Source organism: Saccostrea cucullata, unplaced genomic scaffold (assembly GCF_032062105.1).
Source record: "Saccostrea cucullata isolate Sc308-1 unplaced genomic scaffold, CSIRO_AGI_Scuc_v1 ctg5766, whole genome shotgun sequence".
NCBI lineage: Eukaryota > Metazoa > Mollusca > Bivalvia > Ostreida > Ostreidae > Saccostrea > Saccostrea cuccullata.
Genome location: NW_026928876.1, coordinates 3,218 through 26,243, shown reverse-complemented (window position 1 = coordinate 26,243; position 23,026 = coordinate 3,218). Strand labels below are relative to the sequence as shown.

General features: G+C 33.8%; 1 protein-coding gene and 1 long non-coding RNA gene across 2 annotated transcripts; one reads left to right on the top strand and one right to left on the bottom strand.

The window, feature by feature from the left end:
- Positions 1-1,254: 1,254 nt before the first annotated feature.
- Positions 1,255-21,149, top strand: LOC134278993 (short-chain specific acyl-CoA dehydrogenase, mitochondrial-like; the record flags this gene model as incomplete). Its single annotated transcript, XM_062761305.1, has 11 exons — positions 1,255-1,348; positions 16,561-16,712; positions 17,421-17,570; positions 17,794-17,905; positions 18,636-18,751; positions 19,143-19,178; positions 19,762-19,932; positions 20,040-20,096; positions 20,356-20,436; positions 20,595-20,690; positions 21,093-21,149. Coding segments are annotated over exons 1-11 (1,092 nt in total), but the record flags the coding sequence as incomplete, so codon positions are not given.
- LOC134278994 (uncharacterized) lies at positions 6,070-10,861 on the bottom strand. The gene is made up of 3 exons (XR_009994557.1): positions 10,429-10,861; positions 6,645-6,839; positions 6,070-6,515 (listed from the first exon to the last, which is right to left on the bottom strand). It is a non-coding gene; the product is annotated as an uncharacterized LOC134278994 (long non-coding RNA).
- Positions 21,150-23,026: the final 1,877 nt, after the last annotated feature.

Here is a 23,026-nt window from a genome sequence, read left to right as displayed (position 1 = left end):
AAAGACAAAAGACATTAATCTTAGCATATTGCTAATATATCGATATTACAAAATCGTATTGCGATACGATTTTTTTTTTCATTGTATCGCAATATATTGAAATATCGATATTATTGCCCAGCCCTAATAGTGTATTTAATATCGAGACGTTAATGATTTCAAATGATATTCTTTGTTATTTTAAGTTGGAAAAAAAGCTGGATTGTCGCGTCGTTATAGTAATATGGGACTTACATCTAACATTTACCGACATTTAATGATCCAAAACTATCCCCAAATCAGAAATTGTAATTAAAAGTCGGTACTTCTTTCTTTGAGCAGATTCTAGATATTTTATTAAAATGAGAAATACGTTTATTTATGTATTTTTTTTTTTTTATTTATTTATTTCTTAAATCTGACTTATTTATAAAATAGATTTATATGTTTTCCTTAACAAATATATTGTGTGCAATTAAATAGTAATCAACATGTGTAATGTAATATTTCTAATAATCATATTTTTCTTGCTTTCTTTTTTTCTTCGTAAATCTATTCATTCGTGCTACTGAATCTAGCATTTTATTACTGTGAAGTTTGTCGGTCAGGTCTTTAGTGCGTAAGGTCGGTCAGGTCTTTATTATGCATAGTCGGTCAGGTCTTTAGTATGTATAGTCGGTCAGGTCAGGTCACGTATTATTTATCAATGGCTGATGCCAGGCCAAAACTTCTTATATTACTAACAAAAGCATAGCATATACTATAATATATTATTTCAGTATGTATTTATATTTTAAATACTGATTCAATAAAGTATACACAAATTCTTCTATTTTGGTTTACACGTTCAAGCGGTTTTCTACGGTCAGGTCAATGCATATATCATATATAAGTCCAAAATGTTATTCGTATCGATCTAAAATCCTTTATTACTAAGTATTTTACTTAAATATTCATAATATATCGTGAGCTTAATCTAATTTTTAGTCTAAATATGACGGACTATGAGGAATTTCATTTGGTCAGGTCAATACCTATTTGGTCAGGTCATTCAATTATCACAAAAATGTTGCATAATTATTAACAATTATTTCGGTAAAAGTGTACCACAAATACTTTTGTACAAATATCTTTATATGTCAAACAAGAATATAGCTTAAAACTTTTCATTATTAATACTTAAATTATCATTTATAACGAATTTTATGTTGGTCAGGTCAGTCAGGTCTTTAGTAGGTCAGGTCTTTAGTATCTTCCCTTGGACTTTGACTCTTCTGTTTCGGAGGAGGTAAGATAACAACAATCATGGCGTCGATAGCTCGCTGTCTGCTCAGAACGGGACAAACTACCGCAAAAGTTGTTAGCAGAGGTATAAAATAATGAATGAACAAATTTTGAACATATTGAATCAATAATTGAATGATTATTCAATCCGGTTTTCTTGCAAAGCTATGTATTTCTTTGGCAGCATTAACTCAGCGGAAAATTAGTTGTGTAACCCGATTTTACTCTGTTGTCAGTGTTGTGTAACGTTTTGATTTCTTTTCGTTTTAATATAGCATATACACGTCACTGCTTTCATGAAGCTTTAAATAATTTCCCACCAAGCGTTTTTTTATAAAGCAGATGTGTAAATGTACGATGAAAATTTAAATATCTGCGGCTGCCAAGTCCTTCAACAGGTTGGGAACACATCCCCTTTAGCGAGATCATCTCGCTAAAGCGCGATTATCCCTTTGTAGCGGGAGAAAATACATCTCGGAAAACCGAGATTTGTACTCTGATTCAAACTGTAATCGTGTTAACTTCTGAAAAAGGAAAATCCGGGAGTATGTTAACCCATTCGATAAATATTTATTGTCTCATCTCAATAAATTTGCTTCAAAATATTGCCACTACTGCTGCAAATCATGGAAATTAGAATAAGTTTATGAACAATAGCGTAGCCTTCCTACGGAGGACCACATTTGATAATTATCAGAACAACTAAACTTACTTCGGGTATACGGTTATTGTAATTGCATGTTTACCTTTTTTCTAATACGCCTGCTTGAAAAGCGGGAGTATATACAGCAGGACATAGTGATGGGGTGTCCGTCACTTTGGACTTTCCATAGGGCATGACGATCTCGAGACGAAGTCTGTTTAGTGACCTATAAATTCTCAAATCGCCTGATTGACTGATATAAAGTCCCACCTTCTTACTGTAAGAAGCGCACTCATTGGTTCTTTGCTACACTCATCAGAGTTTCCAGGATCTTCTAACAGATACATGTATATTAATTTTTTCTGTATATTTTACCCGTGAAATAATACGTTCAGTGTCAGTTTTAAATTCTAGTCCTACGTAAATTACCGGTAATCAACCCTAAAAATTATTTTATCCTATACTATTGCACTTTCATATTGGAAACGTGATATTTTAGACGGCTAGAGATGGTACATTAGATGGACGGATAGGTGGGGGAGGGGTACTAGAAACAAATACAGTAGGTAGGTTGTGCATGGTAAAAGCTATCGACGTAACCATTTTTAAATCTTTACCATTTTAATTGAAAGTCTTATCGGTGATCAATTAAGACTCGATCTTCTAATAAGGAAGCTATTAAAGGTGACAATAGCCTCTCTTATTAACTAAATAAAACAATTACAAGGTATAATAAAATGTAAAATTCGAAGTATTCCATGCAATGTTTGTAGATATTCTTTCAAAATAAAGAATGTCTTTACCAGTATTCACCTGCCGCCAAAATACGGCTGAAATCTTGCCGACTCGGCATTTAACAATAACAATCAACACTTTTAGCTTTTTTAGCTCACCTGAGCCGAAGGCTCAAGTGAGCTTTTCTGATCACATTTTGTCCGTCGTCCGTCCGTCCGTCCGTCTGTCCGTTACAGTTGAGAGGTACATTGTGCATTTTACGGAAGGTGCGGGGTTATCATTTTGCTTTGTGGGGTTATTAATAGTACAGTGGTGACTTGAGAGGTTTCATTAGGAATTCAAACAAATGGTATATTGTGGGGTTAAAGGTCTATATTTGTGGGGTTAAAGATCTATATTTGTGGGGTTAAAGATCTATATTTGTGGGGTTAAAGATCTATATTTGTGGGGTTAAAAATTAATTATTTAATATCAAGTCAACTTTACAGGCAACTAATTATAAGTACTTTTAAAATTGTTACTGTTTATCTGAATAACTTAGAACGGATATAGCAATAACATTTTTCAACTACTGCATAGCAGTAACAATGCAAAAAAATGTTTTTATTTGAGGATAACTGTTGCATCAAAGTAAATTAACCCAACATATTTCACATGAAGATGATAGACAAGAATATCCAAGAAAGTGTTAAACAACCCCACTATGCTATATAGATATAACAGACAACACTAACCCCATAAATTATAAGACAAACAACCCCAGTGTGTACTCTTATAAAGATAATAGACAACACTAACCCCATTAAGTGTTTGGACAGCAACCCCACTATGTACTCTCATAAAGATAATAGACAACACTAACCCCATAAAGTGTTTGGACAGCAACCCCACTATGTACTCTCATAAAGATAATAGACAACACTAACCCCATAAAGTGTTTGGACAGCAACCCCACTATGTACTCTCATAAAGATAATAGACAACACTAACCCCATAAAGTGTTTGGACAACAACCCCACTATGTACTCTCATAAAGATAATAGACAACACTAACCCCATAAAGTGTTTGGACAGCAACCCCACTATGTACCCTCATAAAGATAATAGACAACACTAACCCCATTAAGCATTTGGACAGCAACCCCACTATGTACTCTCATAAAGATAATAGACAACACTAACCCCATAAAGTGTTTGGACAGCAACCCCACTATGTACTCTCATAAAGATAATAGACAACACTAACCCCATAAAGTGTTTGGACAGCAACCCCACTATGTACTCTCATAAAGATAATAGACAACACTAACCACATAAAGTGTTTGGACAGCAACCCAACTATGTACTCTCATAAAGATAATAGACAACACTAACCCCATTAAGCGTTTGGACAGCAACCCCACTATGTACTCTCATAAAGATAATAGGCAACACTAACCCCATAAAGTGTTTGGACAGCAACCCCACTATGTACTCTCATAAAGATAATAGACAACACTAACCCCATAAAGTGTTTGGACAGCAACCCTACTATGTACTCTCATAAAGATAATAGACAACACTAACCCCATAAAGTGATTGGACAGCAACCCAACTATGTACTCTCATAAAGATAATAGACAACACTAACCCCATTAAGCGTTTGGACAGCAACCCCACTATGTACTCTCATAAAGATAATAGACAACACTAACCCCATAAAGTGTTTGGACAGCAACCCCACTATGTACTCTCATAAAGATAATAGACAACACTAACCCCTTAAAGTGTTTGGACAGCAACCCCACTATGTACTCTTATAAAGATAATAGACAACACTAACCCCTTAAAGTGTTTGGACAGCAACCCCACTATGTACTCTTATAAAGATAATAGACAACACTAACCCCATAAAGTGTTTGGACAGCAACCCCACTATGTACTCTCACAAAGATAACAGACAACATTAACCCCATAAAGTGTTTGGATAGCAACCCCACTATGTACTCTCATAAAGATAATAGGCAACACTAACCCCATAAAGCGTTAGGACAACAACCCCACTATGTACTTTCATAAAGATAATAGACAACACTAACCCCGTAACGTGTAACAACCCCATTATTTTCTTATATAGATAAAAGATAACATTAACCCCACAAAGTGTTAGACAAGAACCACAATATGTTCTGATAGAAAATATCAGACATCTTAGTAACCTCAGAGTGTTAAACAAAGAACCCCGCTGTGTTCTCATGTAACAGATACCAGTAACCATATGAATTGAAGTGTTTGAAAACCCCAGTATGTTCTAATATCAAAAAACTCTACCAGGGACTGGTAATAAAAGAACAAGTACCCCCACTATGTTCAATCGCAACTTCTCGAGCCTTTCTGACTAGCTGACAAACGACCTCGAATGTATTAGTAAGACGCCATGGCAACAACCCCCCTTTTCATGATCTTCGAAATAAATGCATGAAGACCTTTTATCTGTGGAATATTGAGTTTAACTTTATTCAATGCTATGATATTACATAAAATATACTATAAAAGGGACTTCTTACTTCCTCTATCCTATATTTGAAAAAAACAAGAAAAGCAAAACCTTTAACATCAGGTGATGTTAATACATTCGAGGTTGTTTTTCCGAACTCTGACGGAAAGACCCTGAGTGAGATGATGCGATTGCCAGTACGTCATATCCTTTTTTTTACTATTAAAAATACCAAACAATTCTCATAATACTTTTTCCTATTTTGATAACATACTCGAAAATTTGTTTTAAATATTTTTCAAACTATTTTTAATTAGATAATCTCTTTATCTTCACTGCTTATTTCTAATGAGAATTTTTCCTTTGAATCTGCTGGTGCATGAATTTGAAGTGTACATTATGCATCAAAAGTATACATAATTTCATTGTAAATTAATAATAATAAATAAAAGAGATGATCCTGATTTTTTTAAAAAAAATTTAATCAAACTTTTCAGTTACTCGACAAGTTGAACACAGATAAGAAACATGTCAATAAATGTAGAACACAGAAAAAAAAACCCTCAAAATTTGAGACAATCTTCATAGATGTAAAAAAAAAAAACCAAGTATATAGTGAGTTGTCAAATAACTCTAAAACTTGCATGTTATTGCTACTTATTTTAAACAAAATATATTAATTAAAATGAAGTTTTAAGAAAAAAAGTGTAGTCTAATATCTCATCATTTTGCATTTTAAAATTGATCTTAAAACAAAAATAACGATGTACATCCTTTTGGAAAATATACTCAAACTTAGAGCTGCACCCCCACTCCCGTCCCCTAAAATAAAATGAAAAAAAAAACCAACATGCAATTGATTTATACTTTTCAAAAAAATAAAAATCAAACAACATAAATGTACATTTCAGTTTAATAATTATTTCTCACATTTAAAATGAAATCGCTAATTAAAAAAGACGAAAACTATGACTGTTAATGTATAGAAATTTGCCATGCCGAATGCAATGTTCATAAAAGATCCTTTTGTCTTAAAGCTGAGCACTACTCATAAACATAAGTAATCAGATATTACATAGCTCAATTCAAAAAATGATTACTTCAAGTAAGACACGGTCTCACATTTAACTAATAATCAAGAAGTTAATTTAAGGTTTGCAGTAACTTGAGAATAGACATCCAAATACTTGAAACTAGTTGCCCATCAAGAAAATGTAATTCAAATCCACGACCCATGTAAATGTTATCTTTTTTAGATCAACTTTCAAAAATCGATTCTTCTTTTTCTGAAAAGTAAGTCAGGTCCTGAATGTCGCCGTCTGGAGAAGGCAATGGCAAAAATGAATCGGGATTGTGCTTGTTCTTCTGAAAAGTCTTTAACTCATACTTCATGTATACCTGTCAAAAAAAATACAGTAAAATATATTTCTAAATGATAATGTTGAATTTTTTTACAGGTTATGTTTTAATTTATTGTAAAATAATATTGTTGTCTTGATTTTATGGGCACTTATAACATGTACTAACCACCGATCTGGATGTCTTTAATAGTTGCTTTCCTTAAATTTGTGAACTATATTCAGATCACAAATTGTGTGTTCAAGTCACAGGTTTGTTCTTTCAACTTTATGAATGTCCGACGCCTGCTGGTGTTGCTGCAACAATAGAGTGGCCTAGATCATCAAAGTTCCACTGATGTTCACTTTCAGTGGTATCTGAACTCTACAAAGGAATACAGAAGCAAATGTTTATTTATAACACATACAAAAATTCCGAGTAACTAATTAAAATTCATCGAAATTTATTTATAGCATAGTTGTGATGTACTGTGAACTACTTTCTTATATTGGTAAAAGGTGAAAAAGTACAGTCAAACTTGTTTTAATTTGGGAAGTCCAGAAACTAGCCAGGTGGCCTCTTATTCCAGTTAGCCCAAGAAGTAGCCAGTCGGTCAATAAATAAACAGCAATAACCACTACAGTTGATTTAATTAAACATGTCAATTTCACATAACCTTTGTATGTGTGTATATATATATATATATATATATTAATCCATGCTTATTTAAAAAATATCACATTAAAGAATTCCAAATTTTTAAGGTTTTGTGCATGTTTCTGTTCCTACAAAACAGTTAAATTTCATACATTCATAAGTGTAAATTACAGAGTTCACGAAACGCACCGGTCCACCGGGGATCCCCGGTAAACTTTGAATTGGACCGGTAAAATCTTAATCTTATCGGTCAAAATGTCCGATGGTTTTTTTTTTACAGACTGTATAACGTTTACATATAATCTTAACAAAATAATTTAATTCAATTGTCCTGACAATAAACAAATGCAAAACTAAAGGAATGAAAAAAAACGTCAGGGGCGCGCCAGATCTTGTTTAAATAAAATGTGTAAAATTGTCTACTATAAAAAGCTACATATTAAAAAAAAAATAATTTCCATAAGTCTGGGAGGAAAAACAGTTTTAAAAACACTGTCAAACAAATATTTTCCCTCTGATAAATATATGCACTCTGTAGTTCTGACAGTAAAAAAATGTGACAATCTACTTTCGTTTTGAAGGACGAATTTGCAGGGTTGCAAGAGTTGCCTGCTATTTCTGCTTGATTACAAACAATTTGTTACCATTTATTATTTTCTCTATAATTTAATCTATTAGCATGATAATATTATACCAACTTCTGGATTTTTCTAATGTATTTGATAGCATTTAAAATACATGCGCGTTTTTCCCCTTTTCTAAAAATAGCGGACTGACTTGAATGTAGTAAAACGACAACAAATTCACTTAAAATCATCATTTTCATGATAAATTTGCATATCTTTATATCATTAGTACATATTTTTAACTATGTGGAGGTTGTATAATAAATTTAAACTAGTCAGAAATATCGGACGTTTTCCAGGCTTTTTAAAACGAGTTTGATATTTTACGTAATATTTTTCCTGGCACATAAAATACCAAAATCCAAAAGAAAAAAGCAGCCTGGAAAACAACATATATTTCCCACTAATTCCAAACAATCAACCAAGAGTTGTCATGTTGCAGATTTTATTTTTAAAAAAATTTTTTAAAAATCTGTCAGAAAGGACATAATAATTTTATACGATGAATTAAGCGTTGGTCATCACACGCCGTCGGCGACGTCAAATCCTGCACACACAGGCCTTATAGAAAATATTTTAATAATTTTTTTTTAAAAAATCTGCATTTGCCATCTTTTTATTTACACATATTATTTATTATATCGACACAATTTCCAATCCTATAATATGTTAAATTTACATACAAAAAATTAATGTCAGGTAAATTTTACAACTGTCCGGTGAATTTTGAATATTTACAGGACAATTGTCCGACATATTTTTTGACTAGTTTCGGGAACTCAGAGTGTTCTTTTGTTACATTCAAATATATGATAATTGAATTACAGTATAATTCAAGAAGAAATACACGTGCCTTACTACTATCTATTTTTTTAATAAGAAAAAATACACAAGCTTTAATTAAAAGACAGTTTAATGGTGAATTAAAAGTATAAAAATTTATTTCAGTAAGTGTCAATAAAATCCATTTAAAAACTTCACTATCATATGTTCAGGTAATGATCAGCAGTGTAACCCCCCCCCCCCCCACCCTTCAATTAATCCTCGATCAACTAGTTTGCTGAAGTTTTTAAAGTCTGGTAAATTTTTAGTATTATTTTCATAAAGCTGTCAGAATTTCTATCTAACATACAGACACACACAAAAAATTATTCAATTGACCAAAGATTTGTATTTACGCAGTTTAAAATCATTCTACACAACACAGGTGTCAAGTGCAGTAGAGCGTAACTAATCCCTATCGATCGTCTCCTGATAGTGAAATTCACGAGATAATCATGCTATACAAAACATTTGTTTTGACAAAAGTTGCAATTAGAGCTTCTACACGGAATCAAAATCTAACAGGTGTGAAAATACTGATAGCCCTGTATTAGCTAAGTCACATACTCTCACTGTAAATATTCAAAGTAATGATATGAATTAATATTGTAAATTACAAAATGTAGCTTTAAGCTTGAATTTCGTTAAGTTAAGCTATGGAAAAACTATTAATTGTGATTTCTTTTAAATTTTCAATCGTCGATCTTGAAAAATAAGTACAAATTGATCTTAAGGACAATTATATTTTTTCCATTAACACAAACAGAGTTATATATACGTATCTAAAGGTAATTTGTTTAATTTCTTTAATAGGTGAATTTTATTATCGGGCACATAATTACACAAGCGAATGTGTAAAAAATGTGACATATTGGGTATTTTAACAACTGATTAAAATGTCCTGCACTCATTTATAAACATTGATTGTCATTTATCAAATTGATATACCACTAAATTTTACAACCTAATTATACAACCCCATATTGATTCCTACGAAGCCTACTTGCTGTGAAAATTTATTGCAGTGACATTGTTAATTCCATTTTTCCATTCTGATTTTCTCTCTATAGATTAAGGTATGATTACAAGTACATGTAAACAAATGTGTGAAGAGTAGATAAACAATTGGTACGTATCTAGAATGAATTCAGAGAGAGAGAGAGAGAGAGAGAGAGAGAGCAATTATACTACGAAACAGGATAAAATTAAAGCCAAAAATATTCAATTTGAAAAAAATTAAACACGGAAGATTTAAAAATTAATCGGGAGGGGCGGAAGAGGCATGAAAAATCCAGAGATTTTGTCTCCCGTCGGAAGAATCACATGTATTTATGTTATGAGATATCTGCATGTATTTACCATAGGTATAGAGAAAACTCGAATTAAGAAAAAAAGACGATCGTTTTTGGAAGTAAATAAGCCAAGAAGTACTCCAACACGGATTAAATTATGGAGATTTATTGACAGTTGGAGCATGTTATATGGAAAATTTAAATGGTTTGGATTTTTATAGCAAAAAACGAGTGAAAATACGTACCAAGTGTGCTTTGCATGTATTGCATGTGTATAAAAAATATCTTTTTTACTGGCCAACGGGGCGACCTTCTTGCAGAAAACCACTAGCCCGACCCCCCGGGTATCGGTCGATTTTCATTGCAGACCTCTGATTAAAAAAAGAACTATCAGTGCATTCATTATCATTTTTTTTTACAAAAGCCCGTTTTCAATAGGTTTGTGTTTATGTGGACTACAGATTTCCTTTCCTTGACTTTAAATAAATTCTACAACTGCATAATGTACGTATGAAGCATGTCAAACAACTTACAAAGCTTTTTTTCAATGTGGTGCAACAAAATAGTAAGACTTACTGCATTTGCTTTTTGTGTTTCCGAATTTCCTCACTGCTAATACAAAGTGTCCAAACACAGCTACTTCCGTATTCTGCGCATGCGCAGTTAGTTTTAAATATATGCGCATGCTCAGGTATTCGGAACTCCTCGATTCAATTACCGAACTCCTCTAAACAGCAGATTTCTGAATGTCTGAGCGTTTTGGGCTAAGGACATGTCCAAAATTTGGACAAAGTCTTTGTGAGGTTAAATCTAATTTTAGGTTTTTCGACCTCATAGAGTAATTTTGAACGTAATTAGACCTCTTCATTATGGGGTTAACCCCACAGTACCCAAAAAACCCCACACTGCTGGAAAATACGTTAATTTTACCCCACAATGTACCTCTCGTAAGAACAGCGTCTGTCTGTCTGTCCGTCTGTAAACTTTTCACATTTTCGACTTCTTCTCAAGAACCACTGGGCCAATTTTGACCAAACTTGGTACAAAGCATCCTTGGGTAAAGGGGAATTTAAATTGTTAAAATGAAGGGACATATCCCCTCGCAAGGGGAGATAATCAAGAAAAGACCAAAATAGGGTGGTGTCATTAAAAAATCTTCTTCTCAAGAACCACTGGGCCAGAAAAGCTGAAACTTATGTGGAAGCAACCTGGGGTAGTGTAGATGCTAAATTGTTCAAATCATGAACCCCGGGGGAAGGGCGGGGCCACAATGGGGAATCAAAGTTTTACATAGAAATATATAGGAAAAATCTTTGAAAATCTTCTTCTCAAGAACCACTGGGCCAGAAAAGCTGAAACTTATACGGAAGCATCCTGGTATAGTGTAGATTCTAAATTGTTCAAATCATGACCCCCGGGGGAAGGGTGGGGCCACAATGGGGAATCAAAGTTTTACATAGAAATATATAGGAAAAATCTTTGAAAATCTTCTTCTCAAGAACCACTGGGCCAGAAAAGCTGAAACTTATGTGGAAGCATCCTGGTATAGTGTAGATTCTAAATTGTTCAATTAATGACCCCCGGGGGATGGGTGGAGCCACAATGGGGAATCAAAGTTTTATAAAGAAATATATTGGAAAAATCTTTGAAAATCTTCTTCTCAAGAACCACTGGGCCAGAAAAGCTGAAACTTATGTGGAAGCATCCTGGTATAATGTAGATTCTAAATTGTTCAAATCATGACCCCCAGGGAAAGGGCGGGGCCACAATGGGGAATCAAAGTTTTATATAGAAATATATAGGAAAAATCTTTGAAATTTTTCTTCTTAAGAACCACTGGGCCAGAAAAAGTGAAGCTTATGTGGAAGCATCCTGGGGTAGTGTAAATTCTAAATTGTAGGAATCATGACCCCCGGGGGAAGGGCGGGGCCATTATAGGGAATCAAAGTTTTACATAGAAATATATAGGAAAAATCTTTGAAAATCTTCTTCTCAAGAACCACTGGGCCAGAAAAGCTGAAACTTATGTGGAAGCATCCTGGTATAGTGTAGATTCTAAATTGTTCAAATCATGACCCCCAGGGAAAGGGCGGGGCCACAATGGGGTATCAAATTTTTACATAGAAATATATAGGAAAAATCTTTGAAAATCTTCTTCTCAAGAACCACTGGGCCAGAAAAGCTGAAACTTATGTGGAAGCATCCTGGTATAATGTAGATTCTAAATTGTTCAATTAATGACCCCCGGGGGATGGGTGGTGCCACAATGGGGAATCAAAGTTTTATATAGAAATATATAGGAAAAATCTTTGAAATTTTTCTTCTTAAGAACCACTGGGCCAGAAAAAGTGAAGCTTATTTGGAAGCATTCTGGGGTAGTGTAAATTCTGAATTGTAGGAATCATGACCCCCGGGGGAAGGGTGGGGCCATTATAGGGAATCAAAGTTTTACATAGAAATATATAGGAAAAATCTTTGAAAATCTTCTTCTCGGGAACCACTGGGCCAAAAAGCTGAAACAAATGTGCCCATGGAAGGATCATGTGGGTGTGTAGATTTCAAAATGTCTAAATTATGATCAGTGGGGTAGGGTGGGGATGCATTATGTATAACAAGGGTGAAATCTGGTAAAGAACAGAATGGTCAAAGCTTCTCAGGTGAGCGATGTGGCCCATGGGCCTCTTGTTTTTATTTATTTGATTTTTGGGGGCAGATTTTTCAGAAGCTCCCCCCTTTTTTTTTAAATATAAAAATGCCACCTGGTCTGTGTGCTTTCATGTAGCCTATGTTTTGGAAAGTACTAGTATCTGATTTCCTTTTAAAATTTACACATTTTAACTTATGCAGGATCCCAACATATGTTTCCAATGCAATTAAAGTGCATGTCCTCAAACGAAGAACTGTTCATTGCCACTGGGTAAAAACATTAAGAATTTATGTCATTAAAATACGAATACCTAGGGAATATTATACTTCTTTAATTATAATTAACAACACGTAAGTAGCAGCAATTTCAACAATGCAATTTCGCATTTTCGTTTAGTTATTAAATTTAATTCAAGGTAACATGTTTACACTTTCAACAGGCACGTTTCTGTGTTAATGAAAAGAAGGGTAAGTGTAACTGAAAAAAAGTTCGAAGCTAACCCCACCCCCACCCCCCCCCCCCCCCCCCCCCTACCCGCATGAAATAGGATTTTCAGGTTTGGACAATGGTCAAATTCTCCTCTTTTTGTCAAGTTTTTTTCAGGTTGATTTTTTTTCTCTTTGAATTAGCCATCCCCCCCTTTCCAATTTGCTTGCAACGCCGCTGAATCATGCTTTCCTGAATTAACAAGTTTACCATGCATCAACATTTGTACTAAGTCAATATCGGTTAGACTCAATATACGGTAAACCATTTTTTATTAATTTGTTTTCAATATTAATGGTTTACCCATATTCTATACACATCTCAGTTTATACTTGCTTTTTAATCATGACTTTTCCACAAACGTTACAACCCTGTTGCGCTTCCGTACTTCTTTGCGTCAACCAAAGATCAAATATTTAAGCAAATATCATGGGTTTCTAAAGAATATTATTTTTAACTTTTGTACAAGAATTGAAAGCTAAGACCCTAACGAATATAATTTGGATATCTATACATATTTTATATGCTTCAAAAACATATATGACTGTAAATCTTGAAACCTTCGCTAAAAAGGCACGATTTACACGTGGATTTTAGCATCTTATTCTCACACGCAGCAGTGATTGTCTTAAATTTCTGGCCAATATTGTCAGTTTTTTGTAGTAAATTCACGCTTCAATGCAGCTTTCTCCCGGATTTTCAATACGCACGAGATTTTTGATTATTTTATAACGAAAACAACAAAATTCCCGTTTATGGTAATGTTTTTTCTTCCGCTAAAGAGGGATAATCACGCTTTAGCGAGATGATCTCGCTAAAGGGGATGTGTTCCCAACCTGTTCAACAGGTCCAGCACAATCGCTTGATTAAGCTATATAGCTTTAAAAAGCTATATAGCTTTATTAAGCTATTCAAAATAGCTTGATAAAGCTATTTATAGGCAATTTTTCACAAAAAACGTTTTTCGAAAGAAATAAGCAAAAAGTCGCAAATATTTGACTTTTCATATATTTACTATGGACTATCAAAAATACAACCTAAATCATAGAAAGTTCTAACATTGCTGCTGTTGAATACTTTTAAGCAAAATATGAATTTCCATGGTTTGAGTAACTGTGTGTGCGATGAGGCATGGATAAGTATGATTGCTTCTCATTGTGTTTAACTGCTACTAATCATTTATCCTGCTGGCCATAACTGACATCCTTTATAATTTCATTCAAGAAATAACTGTGTGGTCACTCATCAGTAGCCCCAAAACTTTTCAAACTTTGAGTATAAAGTCTCTCAAGGAGACGCAATTTGGTGAGTGATTTTTACATGCATTGTATTCAGAAGAGTACAAAGTTTAATATTTTCACTGCACCAAGGTGCGACTTTTTGCACATGTTGAAAAAATAACACATTTTAGAAAAAAGTCTGAGAAAATAGCTTAATCAAGCTATTCTGAATAGCTAAATAAAGCTATATAGCTAAATCAAGCTATATAGCTTAATCAAGAGATTGTGCCGGACCTGTTCAACACTTGCAGTATACAGGTCCATTATAATCAGTACAAGCCTACAAGGTTCAGCACAACAATTACATTTTTATCTAGCTTCTTAGCTTAAATTAGATTTAAAGCTTTTTAGGATAGCTTGCTTTAAATATTTTACCATACATGTCTCCATTTAGCAGGTCCAGTACAATCGCTAGATTTAGCTACGTAGCTTGATTTACCAACTTAGCTTTATTTACCTACCTGAAATAGTTTTATTTAGCTACCAACTCAATATATTTCTATAAAAAAGCATTTTTCTCAGGGTGTGCAGAAAATATCATCTTGATGAATTGATCATTTTCAACTTTGAACTCATCTGAAAACAACTCATGAAAAAATCCCTCTTAGAAAAATGTCTTTTTCTGCGCAATTGCAATTAAAGTTATGAAAGTTTTGGGGCTATGTATGACTGTTAGAACAGTTACTCCTTGGATGAAATGACAAAGAAGTCCAGTTCCGGTTAAGTTCGGGTTAACATGATAATAGGTCGGTAATTATTCAGCACAATGTGAAGTAATCATGCTTAGCCATGCCTCACTGGGTGCATGAGAGAGGACAGTTTACCAAACAAAGGAATTACAAGTTTTGCTCTAAATTGTCCAAACGCAGCAATGTATAAACTATCTCTGCTTTGGGTTGTTTTTTAAGCCTCCGTAGTGTAAATATCAGTAGTCTTTTAATTGCGATTTTTTGTCTCCTTTTAATAAAAAGAAAACTTTTGAAAAGTTACATTGAAATAGCTAAATAAAGCTACCTGAGGTAGGTAAATAAAGCTACGTAGGTAATTCTACCTACGTAGCTAAATCTAGTGATTGTACTGGACCTGTTTAGCTGCAGAAATGTAGGGTTATGTGTTTATGTATTAGTCTTTGACCATAACGCTACAGATCCTGTTATGCAAAAAATGTGCAATTTATGGCGCAAGATTTTTTGCAAACTTTTTGGGAGAATTTCTCCACTTTCCAGCATTGGTTTACCAACTATCTTTTACTTTCGTATTCTAGACACATTCTTTAATCAGTCTGTATTTTTTTTATCACTCCCACCACTTTATAGTCGTCTTTGCAAGTGATAAACTTGCTTGATTAGAATTGGCTGTCGGATTGCTAAAAGTTCACCTCAAGCAAGTTTTTCAACTGTAGAGACAACTGTAAAGGGTTGGAAGGTGGATAAAATATACAAATTGGTTAGAGAATGTGTCTAGAATTAGGGAGTGAAATATAGTTGATTAACCAATTCTGAAAAGTGGAGAAATTGTCCCCAAAAGTGCGCAAAAAATCTTTCGCTGTAAATTGCACCTTTTTTGCGTTACGGGAACTGTAGCATTATGGTCAAAGACTAATATATAAACAAATAACGATACAATTCTACAGTTAGTCTCCATTCCCCTTACTACAATATACATTACACTAAACAGGCCCAGTACAATCTCCTGATTAAGCTATATAGCTCTAATTTACTAGCTATTCAAAATGGCTTTATTTAGCTATTTATAGACAGTTTTTCACAAAAATGTATTTTGTAAGAAATAAACAAAGAGATGCATGTATTTTATTCTTCATAAATGTATTATGGGCTATCAAAACGACAACCAAAATCATAGATAGTTCTAACATTGCAGCTTTTGAATACTTTTAAGAAAAAAAAAAATTCTATTGTTAGAGTAACTGTCCACTACCCTGTGTGTGTCGAGGCATAGATAAGTATGATTACTTCTCATTGTACTGAATTATTACCAATCAATTATCTTGTTGACCATAATTGGTGTCCTTTATAATTTTATTGCAGAACTAACTGCTTCAATTGCTTTATATAGCCCTATGCAAAACTTACAGAACTTTGGGTACAAAGTCTCTCAAGGAGACATAATTTGATGAGTGATTTTTACATGTATGATTGTACTGGACCTGCTTCATGATATCATGTCTACATCCGACATCCATGGAATACTGAGAAGTTACAGTCTGAATGCATGACATCTCTCCTATACCAAAATGCTGTATTTTTTTTCTTAGTCTTCCTTTGTTTATTTCAGAATACCTCAACAATGCCAGGTCCCTGTCCAGTTTGGCAGATCTCCCAGAAACACACAGCATGCTGCAGAAAAGTTGCAGGGATTTTGTTGATAATGAATTGATGCCCATTGCTGCAAAGTTAGACAAAGAACACTTATATCCAAAAGATATAGTAAGTATTTTTTCATTATAATATATTTACTAATGATAAAAATCAGCCCTCAGAAGTACACGACTTTTTAAAGGAAAAGCAATTCTGTAAGTAATTTTATGTGAATACTTAAAGTCATGAAAGGCTTGTACAAAATTACACGAAAAAAAAAAAGAATTCTATCTTCTAAACCATCAATGTAATAACAAGATCCCTCTGTAATTGACTTTTGATCAAGAGTATTTACATGATTTTTAGCATTTTAATGTGATCAAAGCAAATGTGTATTATTTTGGGCTGATGCTGTCATGAAACATGCATAATCTGATTAAAATCAGATCTTCGTTACGCTCCGAAATTGTAATGGTCACTGTCAAGATCTGATTTTAATCAGATTGGAAACATGCAATTATAAATTCCTCTGTTATCTGACTGACTCCTGATATATGATCAATGTCTTGGTCTAAATACTTCACTGACTCTTTGACACCAAAACACTTTTTCCAACTATATTATTATGGTTCTACAAGCCATTTCACAATTTTTTGTCTTGTAACCTTGCAATTTAAGTTTTGAAGATTTAAACAGAACCCAACACAAAATCCATTATATATTTTTTAGCATCAGTATGTGTAAAGCTATTACTAAATTGTTGGTTTAATTATTGTGTAATGAAAAAAGTCAGAAAGAAGTTTGATTACATTACTGCATTATATATACTTTGTGTAGATAAAGAAGATGGGGGAGCTGGGATTGATGGCGGTTGATGTCCCCCATGAGGAGGGAGGGACAGGACTGGACTATCTAGCCTACGCCATTGCTATGGAGGAAATCAGCAGGGGATGTGCTTCTACAGGGTGTATCATGAGTGTCAATAATGTAAGTTTTGTTTTCATACTTCAGATCTTAAAAAAAAAATCATAAATATGAATTTTTAATGGAGGTTTGTTGCAATATAAATGTGTTTAGCAGTAGGAATATCCTTATACAGAATGCTTTATTGTTCTTTAATTGCTTTTTAGATAAGATATTGAGCTTATACACATTAGTAAATTGGGTTTTTCAGGGTCTGCTTCATTTGTGTATCAATATTTAATTTTAGTCCCTTTACCTTGGACCAATAAATAAGTGGGCCACAGCAGCACAAAAAGAAGTTTTTCAGGAGCCTTTTTTACACGGAGACAGAGTAGGGTGTTTTGGTTTAAGTGAACCAGGTTTGAATCTTATTTTTCACAATCATTATCTAATTAAGACACTGTGTAATCTGGATAGGGCCATGCAGTTCACTATCGCACCATCGAGCATCAACTAAAGGTGGATGACGCAATGATGCGATATCGATAAAGCGATAACGCTGAAACGATGTGTCATTGCACTATCGCTTCATCTTACCATTGCATCATTGTAATCGCATTGTTGTGTCATCGCACCATCGCTTCATTGTCGTCGCATTATCCCGTCATGGCACTATCAACCCAAACCTTGATAGTGCAATGATGCAAAAGTGAACTGCATGGCCCTATCCGGACTCCATAAGACACTTAAATTACTTTTAACACTTTCCCTTTATGCATTGTCTATCTAGTATCTTTATACAAGGTATTAATAGGTCTATCGTAAAAAGAATTGGAAATTAAAAATGCATCAGTTTGAAAGCATGCAATTTGTACAATGTTTTGAATATCCATAAGGCCACACATTTTAAATAAATTTGTAAGAATCCTCATGTAGTGTAAAATAATGTTTCTACCAGTAAGTAATATTATTATAAAATGAAAATGGATTCACCCTACTGTAGATTTATGTTTGTCCAATTTTTCATATCCAGGGTAGGGAAGGCAAGGGTGCAGCTTCTGTAGGCTTAATTTTTATATACTATAGAAGTACTTTCGAAAATCTGATGAAAAAATTCAAGATTTATGCTATGAATTGTGTGCTGTACAGGTAATGGCAGTGATGCCGGGGCAGCGTCTACGACGGCTCGCCTGGACGGAGACTCCTGGGTGTTAAACGGAACCAAGGCTTGGATCACGAATGGTTATGAGGCAGAGGCAGCCGTGGTAGGAGATTTCTCTGACTTTCTCTTCCTTCAATGAATGGAAGAAACCCTTAAGTTTGGTAACGTGGGCTAAGAAATATTATTGTACAAAGCCTAAGGCTAGTGAATTTTAGGGGACATGCAAGGGAATTTTTTAATAAGTGCATGTCCATAGGCAAGTTAATTTAAGGAATAAAAATACACCAATAAATACTTAAATCAGTTATAGCTTTTATTTAACATTTGATCTAAAATTTTAAAGTGTCACACCGACTTAATTTTGAAAATTCATAGTTGGGTCTTGGTAATCAATTTAAATACAGTTATTTTAAAAATCAGAATATGAAATGTACAAAAAATCTGATTTAAGGAATATGTTAATATGTATGTCATTAGAATTGTTATCATTTCAGGTCTTTGCAACCACAGATAAAAGTAAGAAACACAAGGTAAGAAGAAATATTGCCTATAGTTAAAATATTAGTCATTTTTTTAAATCTCAAAGCATAGGTGTAGTTTTTTTATGAAGCCAATCAGACCAGTTGTATTTCTACTGTCATTTTTATGTTTCCAAATTACCACCACTACTAAATATTGTTATGATATGTAAAACAAGTCATTCTCAGATTTGTCAAAATACATCTGATTGCCTGTGTCAGAAGGGTAGTTCAAGCAGCTGTTCATTATTTTAGGAAGATGTTGGTCATTGGTCACATACTTCTTGAAAAGTTTTAGTGTATTACAATAGATATGAAACAATAACTGATCAAAGAGATCAGTGACTCAATTTTATGAAAACTGAATGATAATATTCTGTCTGACAAGATTTCCAGTGAATCTTACTGCATTGCTCCAGTTTTCATTTACACCGAAATTACAAAGATTATCATGAGAATATCTTTTTTAAAAAAAACTTCGACATTCTTAAGGTTTTTTTTAAGGTTTATCTGGTAATAAAGATTAAACAAAATTTATAAGAATTAAGAATCTTTTACCAGACTTTTCTATCATTAAATTGTGCACTCTTTTAAGGGAATCAGTGCCTTCCTCATACCTAAGCCCGTCCCCGGACTCTCCCTGGGTAAGAAGGAGGATAAGCTAGGGATCAAGGCTACCTCCACTTGTTACCTCATCTTTGAAGACTGCAGGATTCCACGGGAAAATCTTCTGGGGGAAGAAGGATTTGGGTTCAAAATTGCCATGGTATTAAATAAAAACCTATCAATACATGTGTAAGATTTTCCTTTGTAAGAGTTGTCTTCCCTTCTTTATTCCATCATGTATTGATAAATTCTTATTTGTTAATTCAGCAAACTTTGGATGCTGGCAGAATCGGTATTGCAGGCCAGGGTTTGGGGATAGCCCAGGTGAGATTTTTTTTTTAACTTTGAAGTTTATATGTATGTTTTATGTATTGCTTTTAGTTCATTGCAGACATGTTATTCACACTGTACTGAAATAATCAGTAATATACAGGAGAAAAAATAACCTCATTACGGTATGAAAATGGAGTTTGCATAGAAGTTATAACAAAACACTGAGATGTGAAAGAAAGAGTATTAAATTGTAAAAGAATTCTATACTTAATTGTCATATTGTACATACATCAATTATTTATGAATTCAGGCTGCATTTGAATGTGCTATAGATTATGCTCAGAAGAGAATGGCTTTTGGAAACCCTATTTCAAAGATGCAGACAGTTCAGGTACAGTTTTCTCTTTGTTTGAAAACAGGTGACCTTATTAAATAAAAACTAACAAAAAGGTCATTGTCATATGACAAGAGTAATAGATACGGTTTAGAGGTCCTGATTTGGTTAGGTAAATGTTGGAGTCAAGTTTCTCTTTTATTTTTGATTTATAGTCCAAGCTGGCAGACATGGCTCTTCAGATCGAGAGTTCCCGACTCCTAACATACAAGGCAGCACTTCTGAAAGATGCTGGAAAACCATTCTCTAAAGTAAGTTCTGTAATCATTTTCGTTGAAGAGGTTAAATATCTGAATGAATCTTGCTATAATTTTTTGAACATTTATTTCAATAGAGAAGTTTCGGAAATCAGAAACTAAAGAGGAAGTTATGATAGGAATTTATCTTAACATCTGACATCAAAAAAGGTCATATAACTTAATCTGTCAGATACATTTGTAAAGTTACCAATGGCAGATTTATAATTTTGCTTACAACCATGAAAGTCATTAAATCTGCTGTGAGTTTGCTGCAGGTTATAAATAATGTTTAATGTACTGTGACAGAAGTACCCCAGTTCTCTTCTAAAGTTAATTTAATTTAATTTTGTTAAGGTATCTAACAGTCATCACAAAGTCTGTAAATGTTACTTAAGGTTACATTATCTTATACAGGAGGCAGCTATGGCCAAACTGGCAGCGTCAGAGGCTGCTACATTCTGTAGTCACCAGGTAAGTTGTTTCTTTTACCTGTTTACTGTTTTTAGCTCACCTGAGTCGAAGGCTCAAGTGAGCTTTTCTGAACACATTTTGTCCACAGCCTTCTGTCTATCTAGCTGTTTGTCTGTCCCTCAATCCGTCTGTAAACTTTTCACATTTTCAACTTCTTCTCAAGAACCACTGGGCCATTCTCATCCAAACTTGCCACAAAGTATCCTTGGGTCAGTTGAGTGAAAGATATTCAAGTTTGTTCAAATGAATGGACACACCCTCTTTAAAGGGGAAATTAGAAGGAATTAGTGAAAAAATAATGGCATCTTTTAAAAATCTTCTTCTCAAGAACTACTGGGCCAGGAAAGATGGAACTCATGTGGAATCATCCTCAGGTGATGTAGATTCAAATTTGTTCAAATCATGACCCCCGGGGGTAGGATGGAGCCACAATAAGCGATCAAAGTTTTACATAGGAATTTATAAGAAAACTTTTTAAAAATCTTCTTCTCAAGAACCACTAGGCTAGGAATGATGAAACTTATGTGGAATCATCCTCAGGTGGTGTAGATTCAAGTTTGTTCAAATCATGACCCCCGGAGGTAGGATGGAGCCACAATGGATGTTCAAAATTTTACATAGGAATGCAACTGTCCTTTTTCCAAAATTGAGAATTTCATTGCCCTGGTTAAGGATGGGGGTGGGGGATGTGTTGAATCTGTAGTGAAATTGCAGTGTTTGTTCCTGAGCATCAAGGCCACAACAGAGTACAAAGATGTTATAGACAAAGGTATTTTTACAGTATGTACTAGATTTTGAAGTGTTCTTGTGCTGGGAAGGCCTCTATTATTTTGTAGTCTACAAAGAGAAGTTATTCCCCTTTGACATTTACCTCTGATAATAGAATTTTCCTGCGTTTCATAGAATAGTGGGAAAACGTTGTATGATAGGAAAATATTTTATTGGATTTGCCTGTTTTTGGTAGGCATGGCCAAAGGAAGGCCAATGAGAAGGCAGTATTTTGTGAGACGTTGGGTCATTCTAAGGCCAGTACTCCGCAGAACACACACATGTTTTTGTTTATATCTATATTCAAATGAATACATTTTATATATAATATTAACAACAATATTGTCATATATTTTGATTTTGCTTTATTGTACATTTACATCTATGGTGTTTATGCATACCAAGTACTGCTCCAAATGCACGTCCGGCAGTTTCCGTTGAGGCATTATTTACATAGTGACAGACACAGGTTTTCCATAATTTCTCTTCTGTGTTTTTTTCTTGGGCGGTTTTTAATGTCTTTGATAGGGGTACAATGCATAGCATGTAACGTATAGTTAACAAAAACATTGCAGTAGTTCATTGATCACATACATATTAATGTATACCTGTTTATTAAGGATTGTTATAAAATAAATGCCAGCTGCTCCCACTAAGCTAGCCTGGCTTACAGCTTAAGTTTTGTATTATATGAGGTGTAGTCTGTCAAATAATTAGTGAAGGTTATACTTATTCTTGTAAATCATATTATTTAAATGTTAATTGAATAAGAGAATAATAAAAATATATATCATTGTACTTCTTGGATATTTAATACAATCATGTATGGAGATGTATCGGAGAAAGTGACTTAATGGGAGATCTGTCAGTTTAAGGCTATTGTCAGTTACAGTAATGCTGGTATCCCTATAGACTTGAAAATAAATGTAAAATCCATGTTAGATGTAAGGTTTAACTTAGAGGCTTGTTCTTCCTACTTAGTCATAAGATTGACAGAGGAAGGAGCATATAGCATGGTAGTACATGTATGGATATACATTGCACTGTGTCTGCACATAATGCATGCATTCTAAAAGTGGCCTTAATTGATAAGTTTATTTAACATAGGA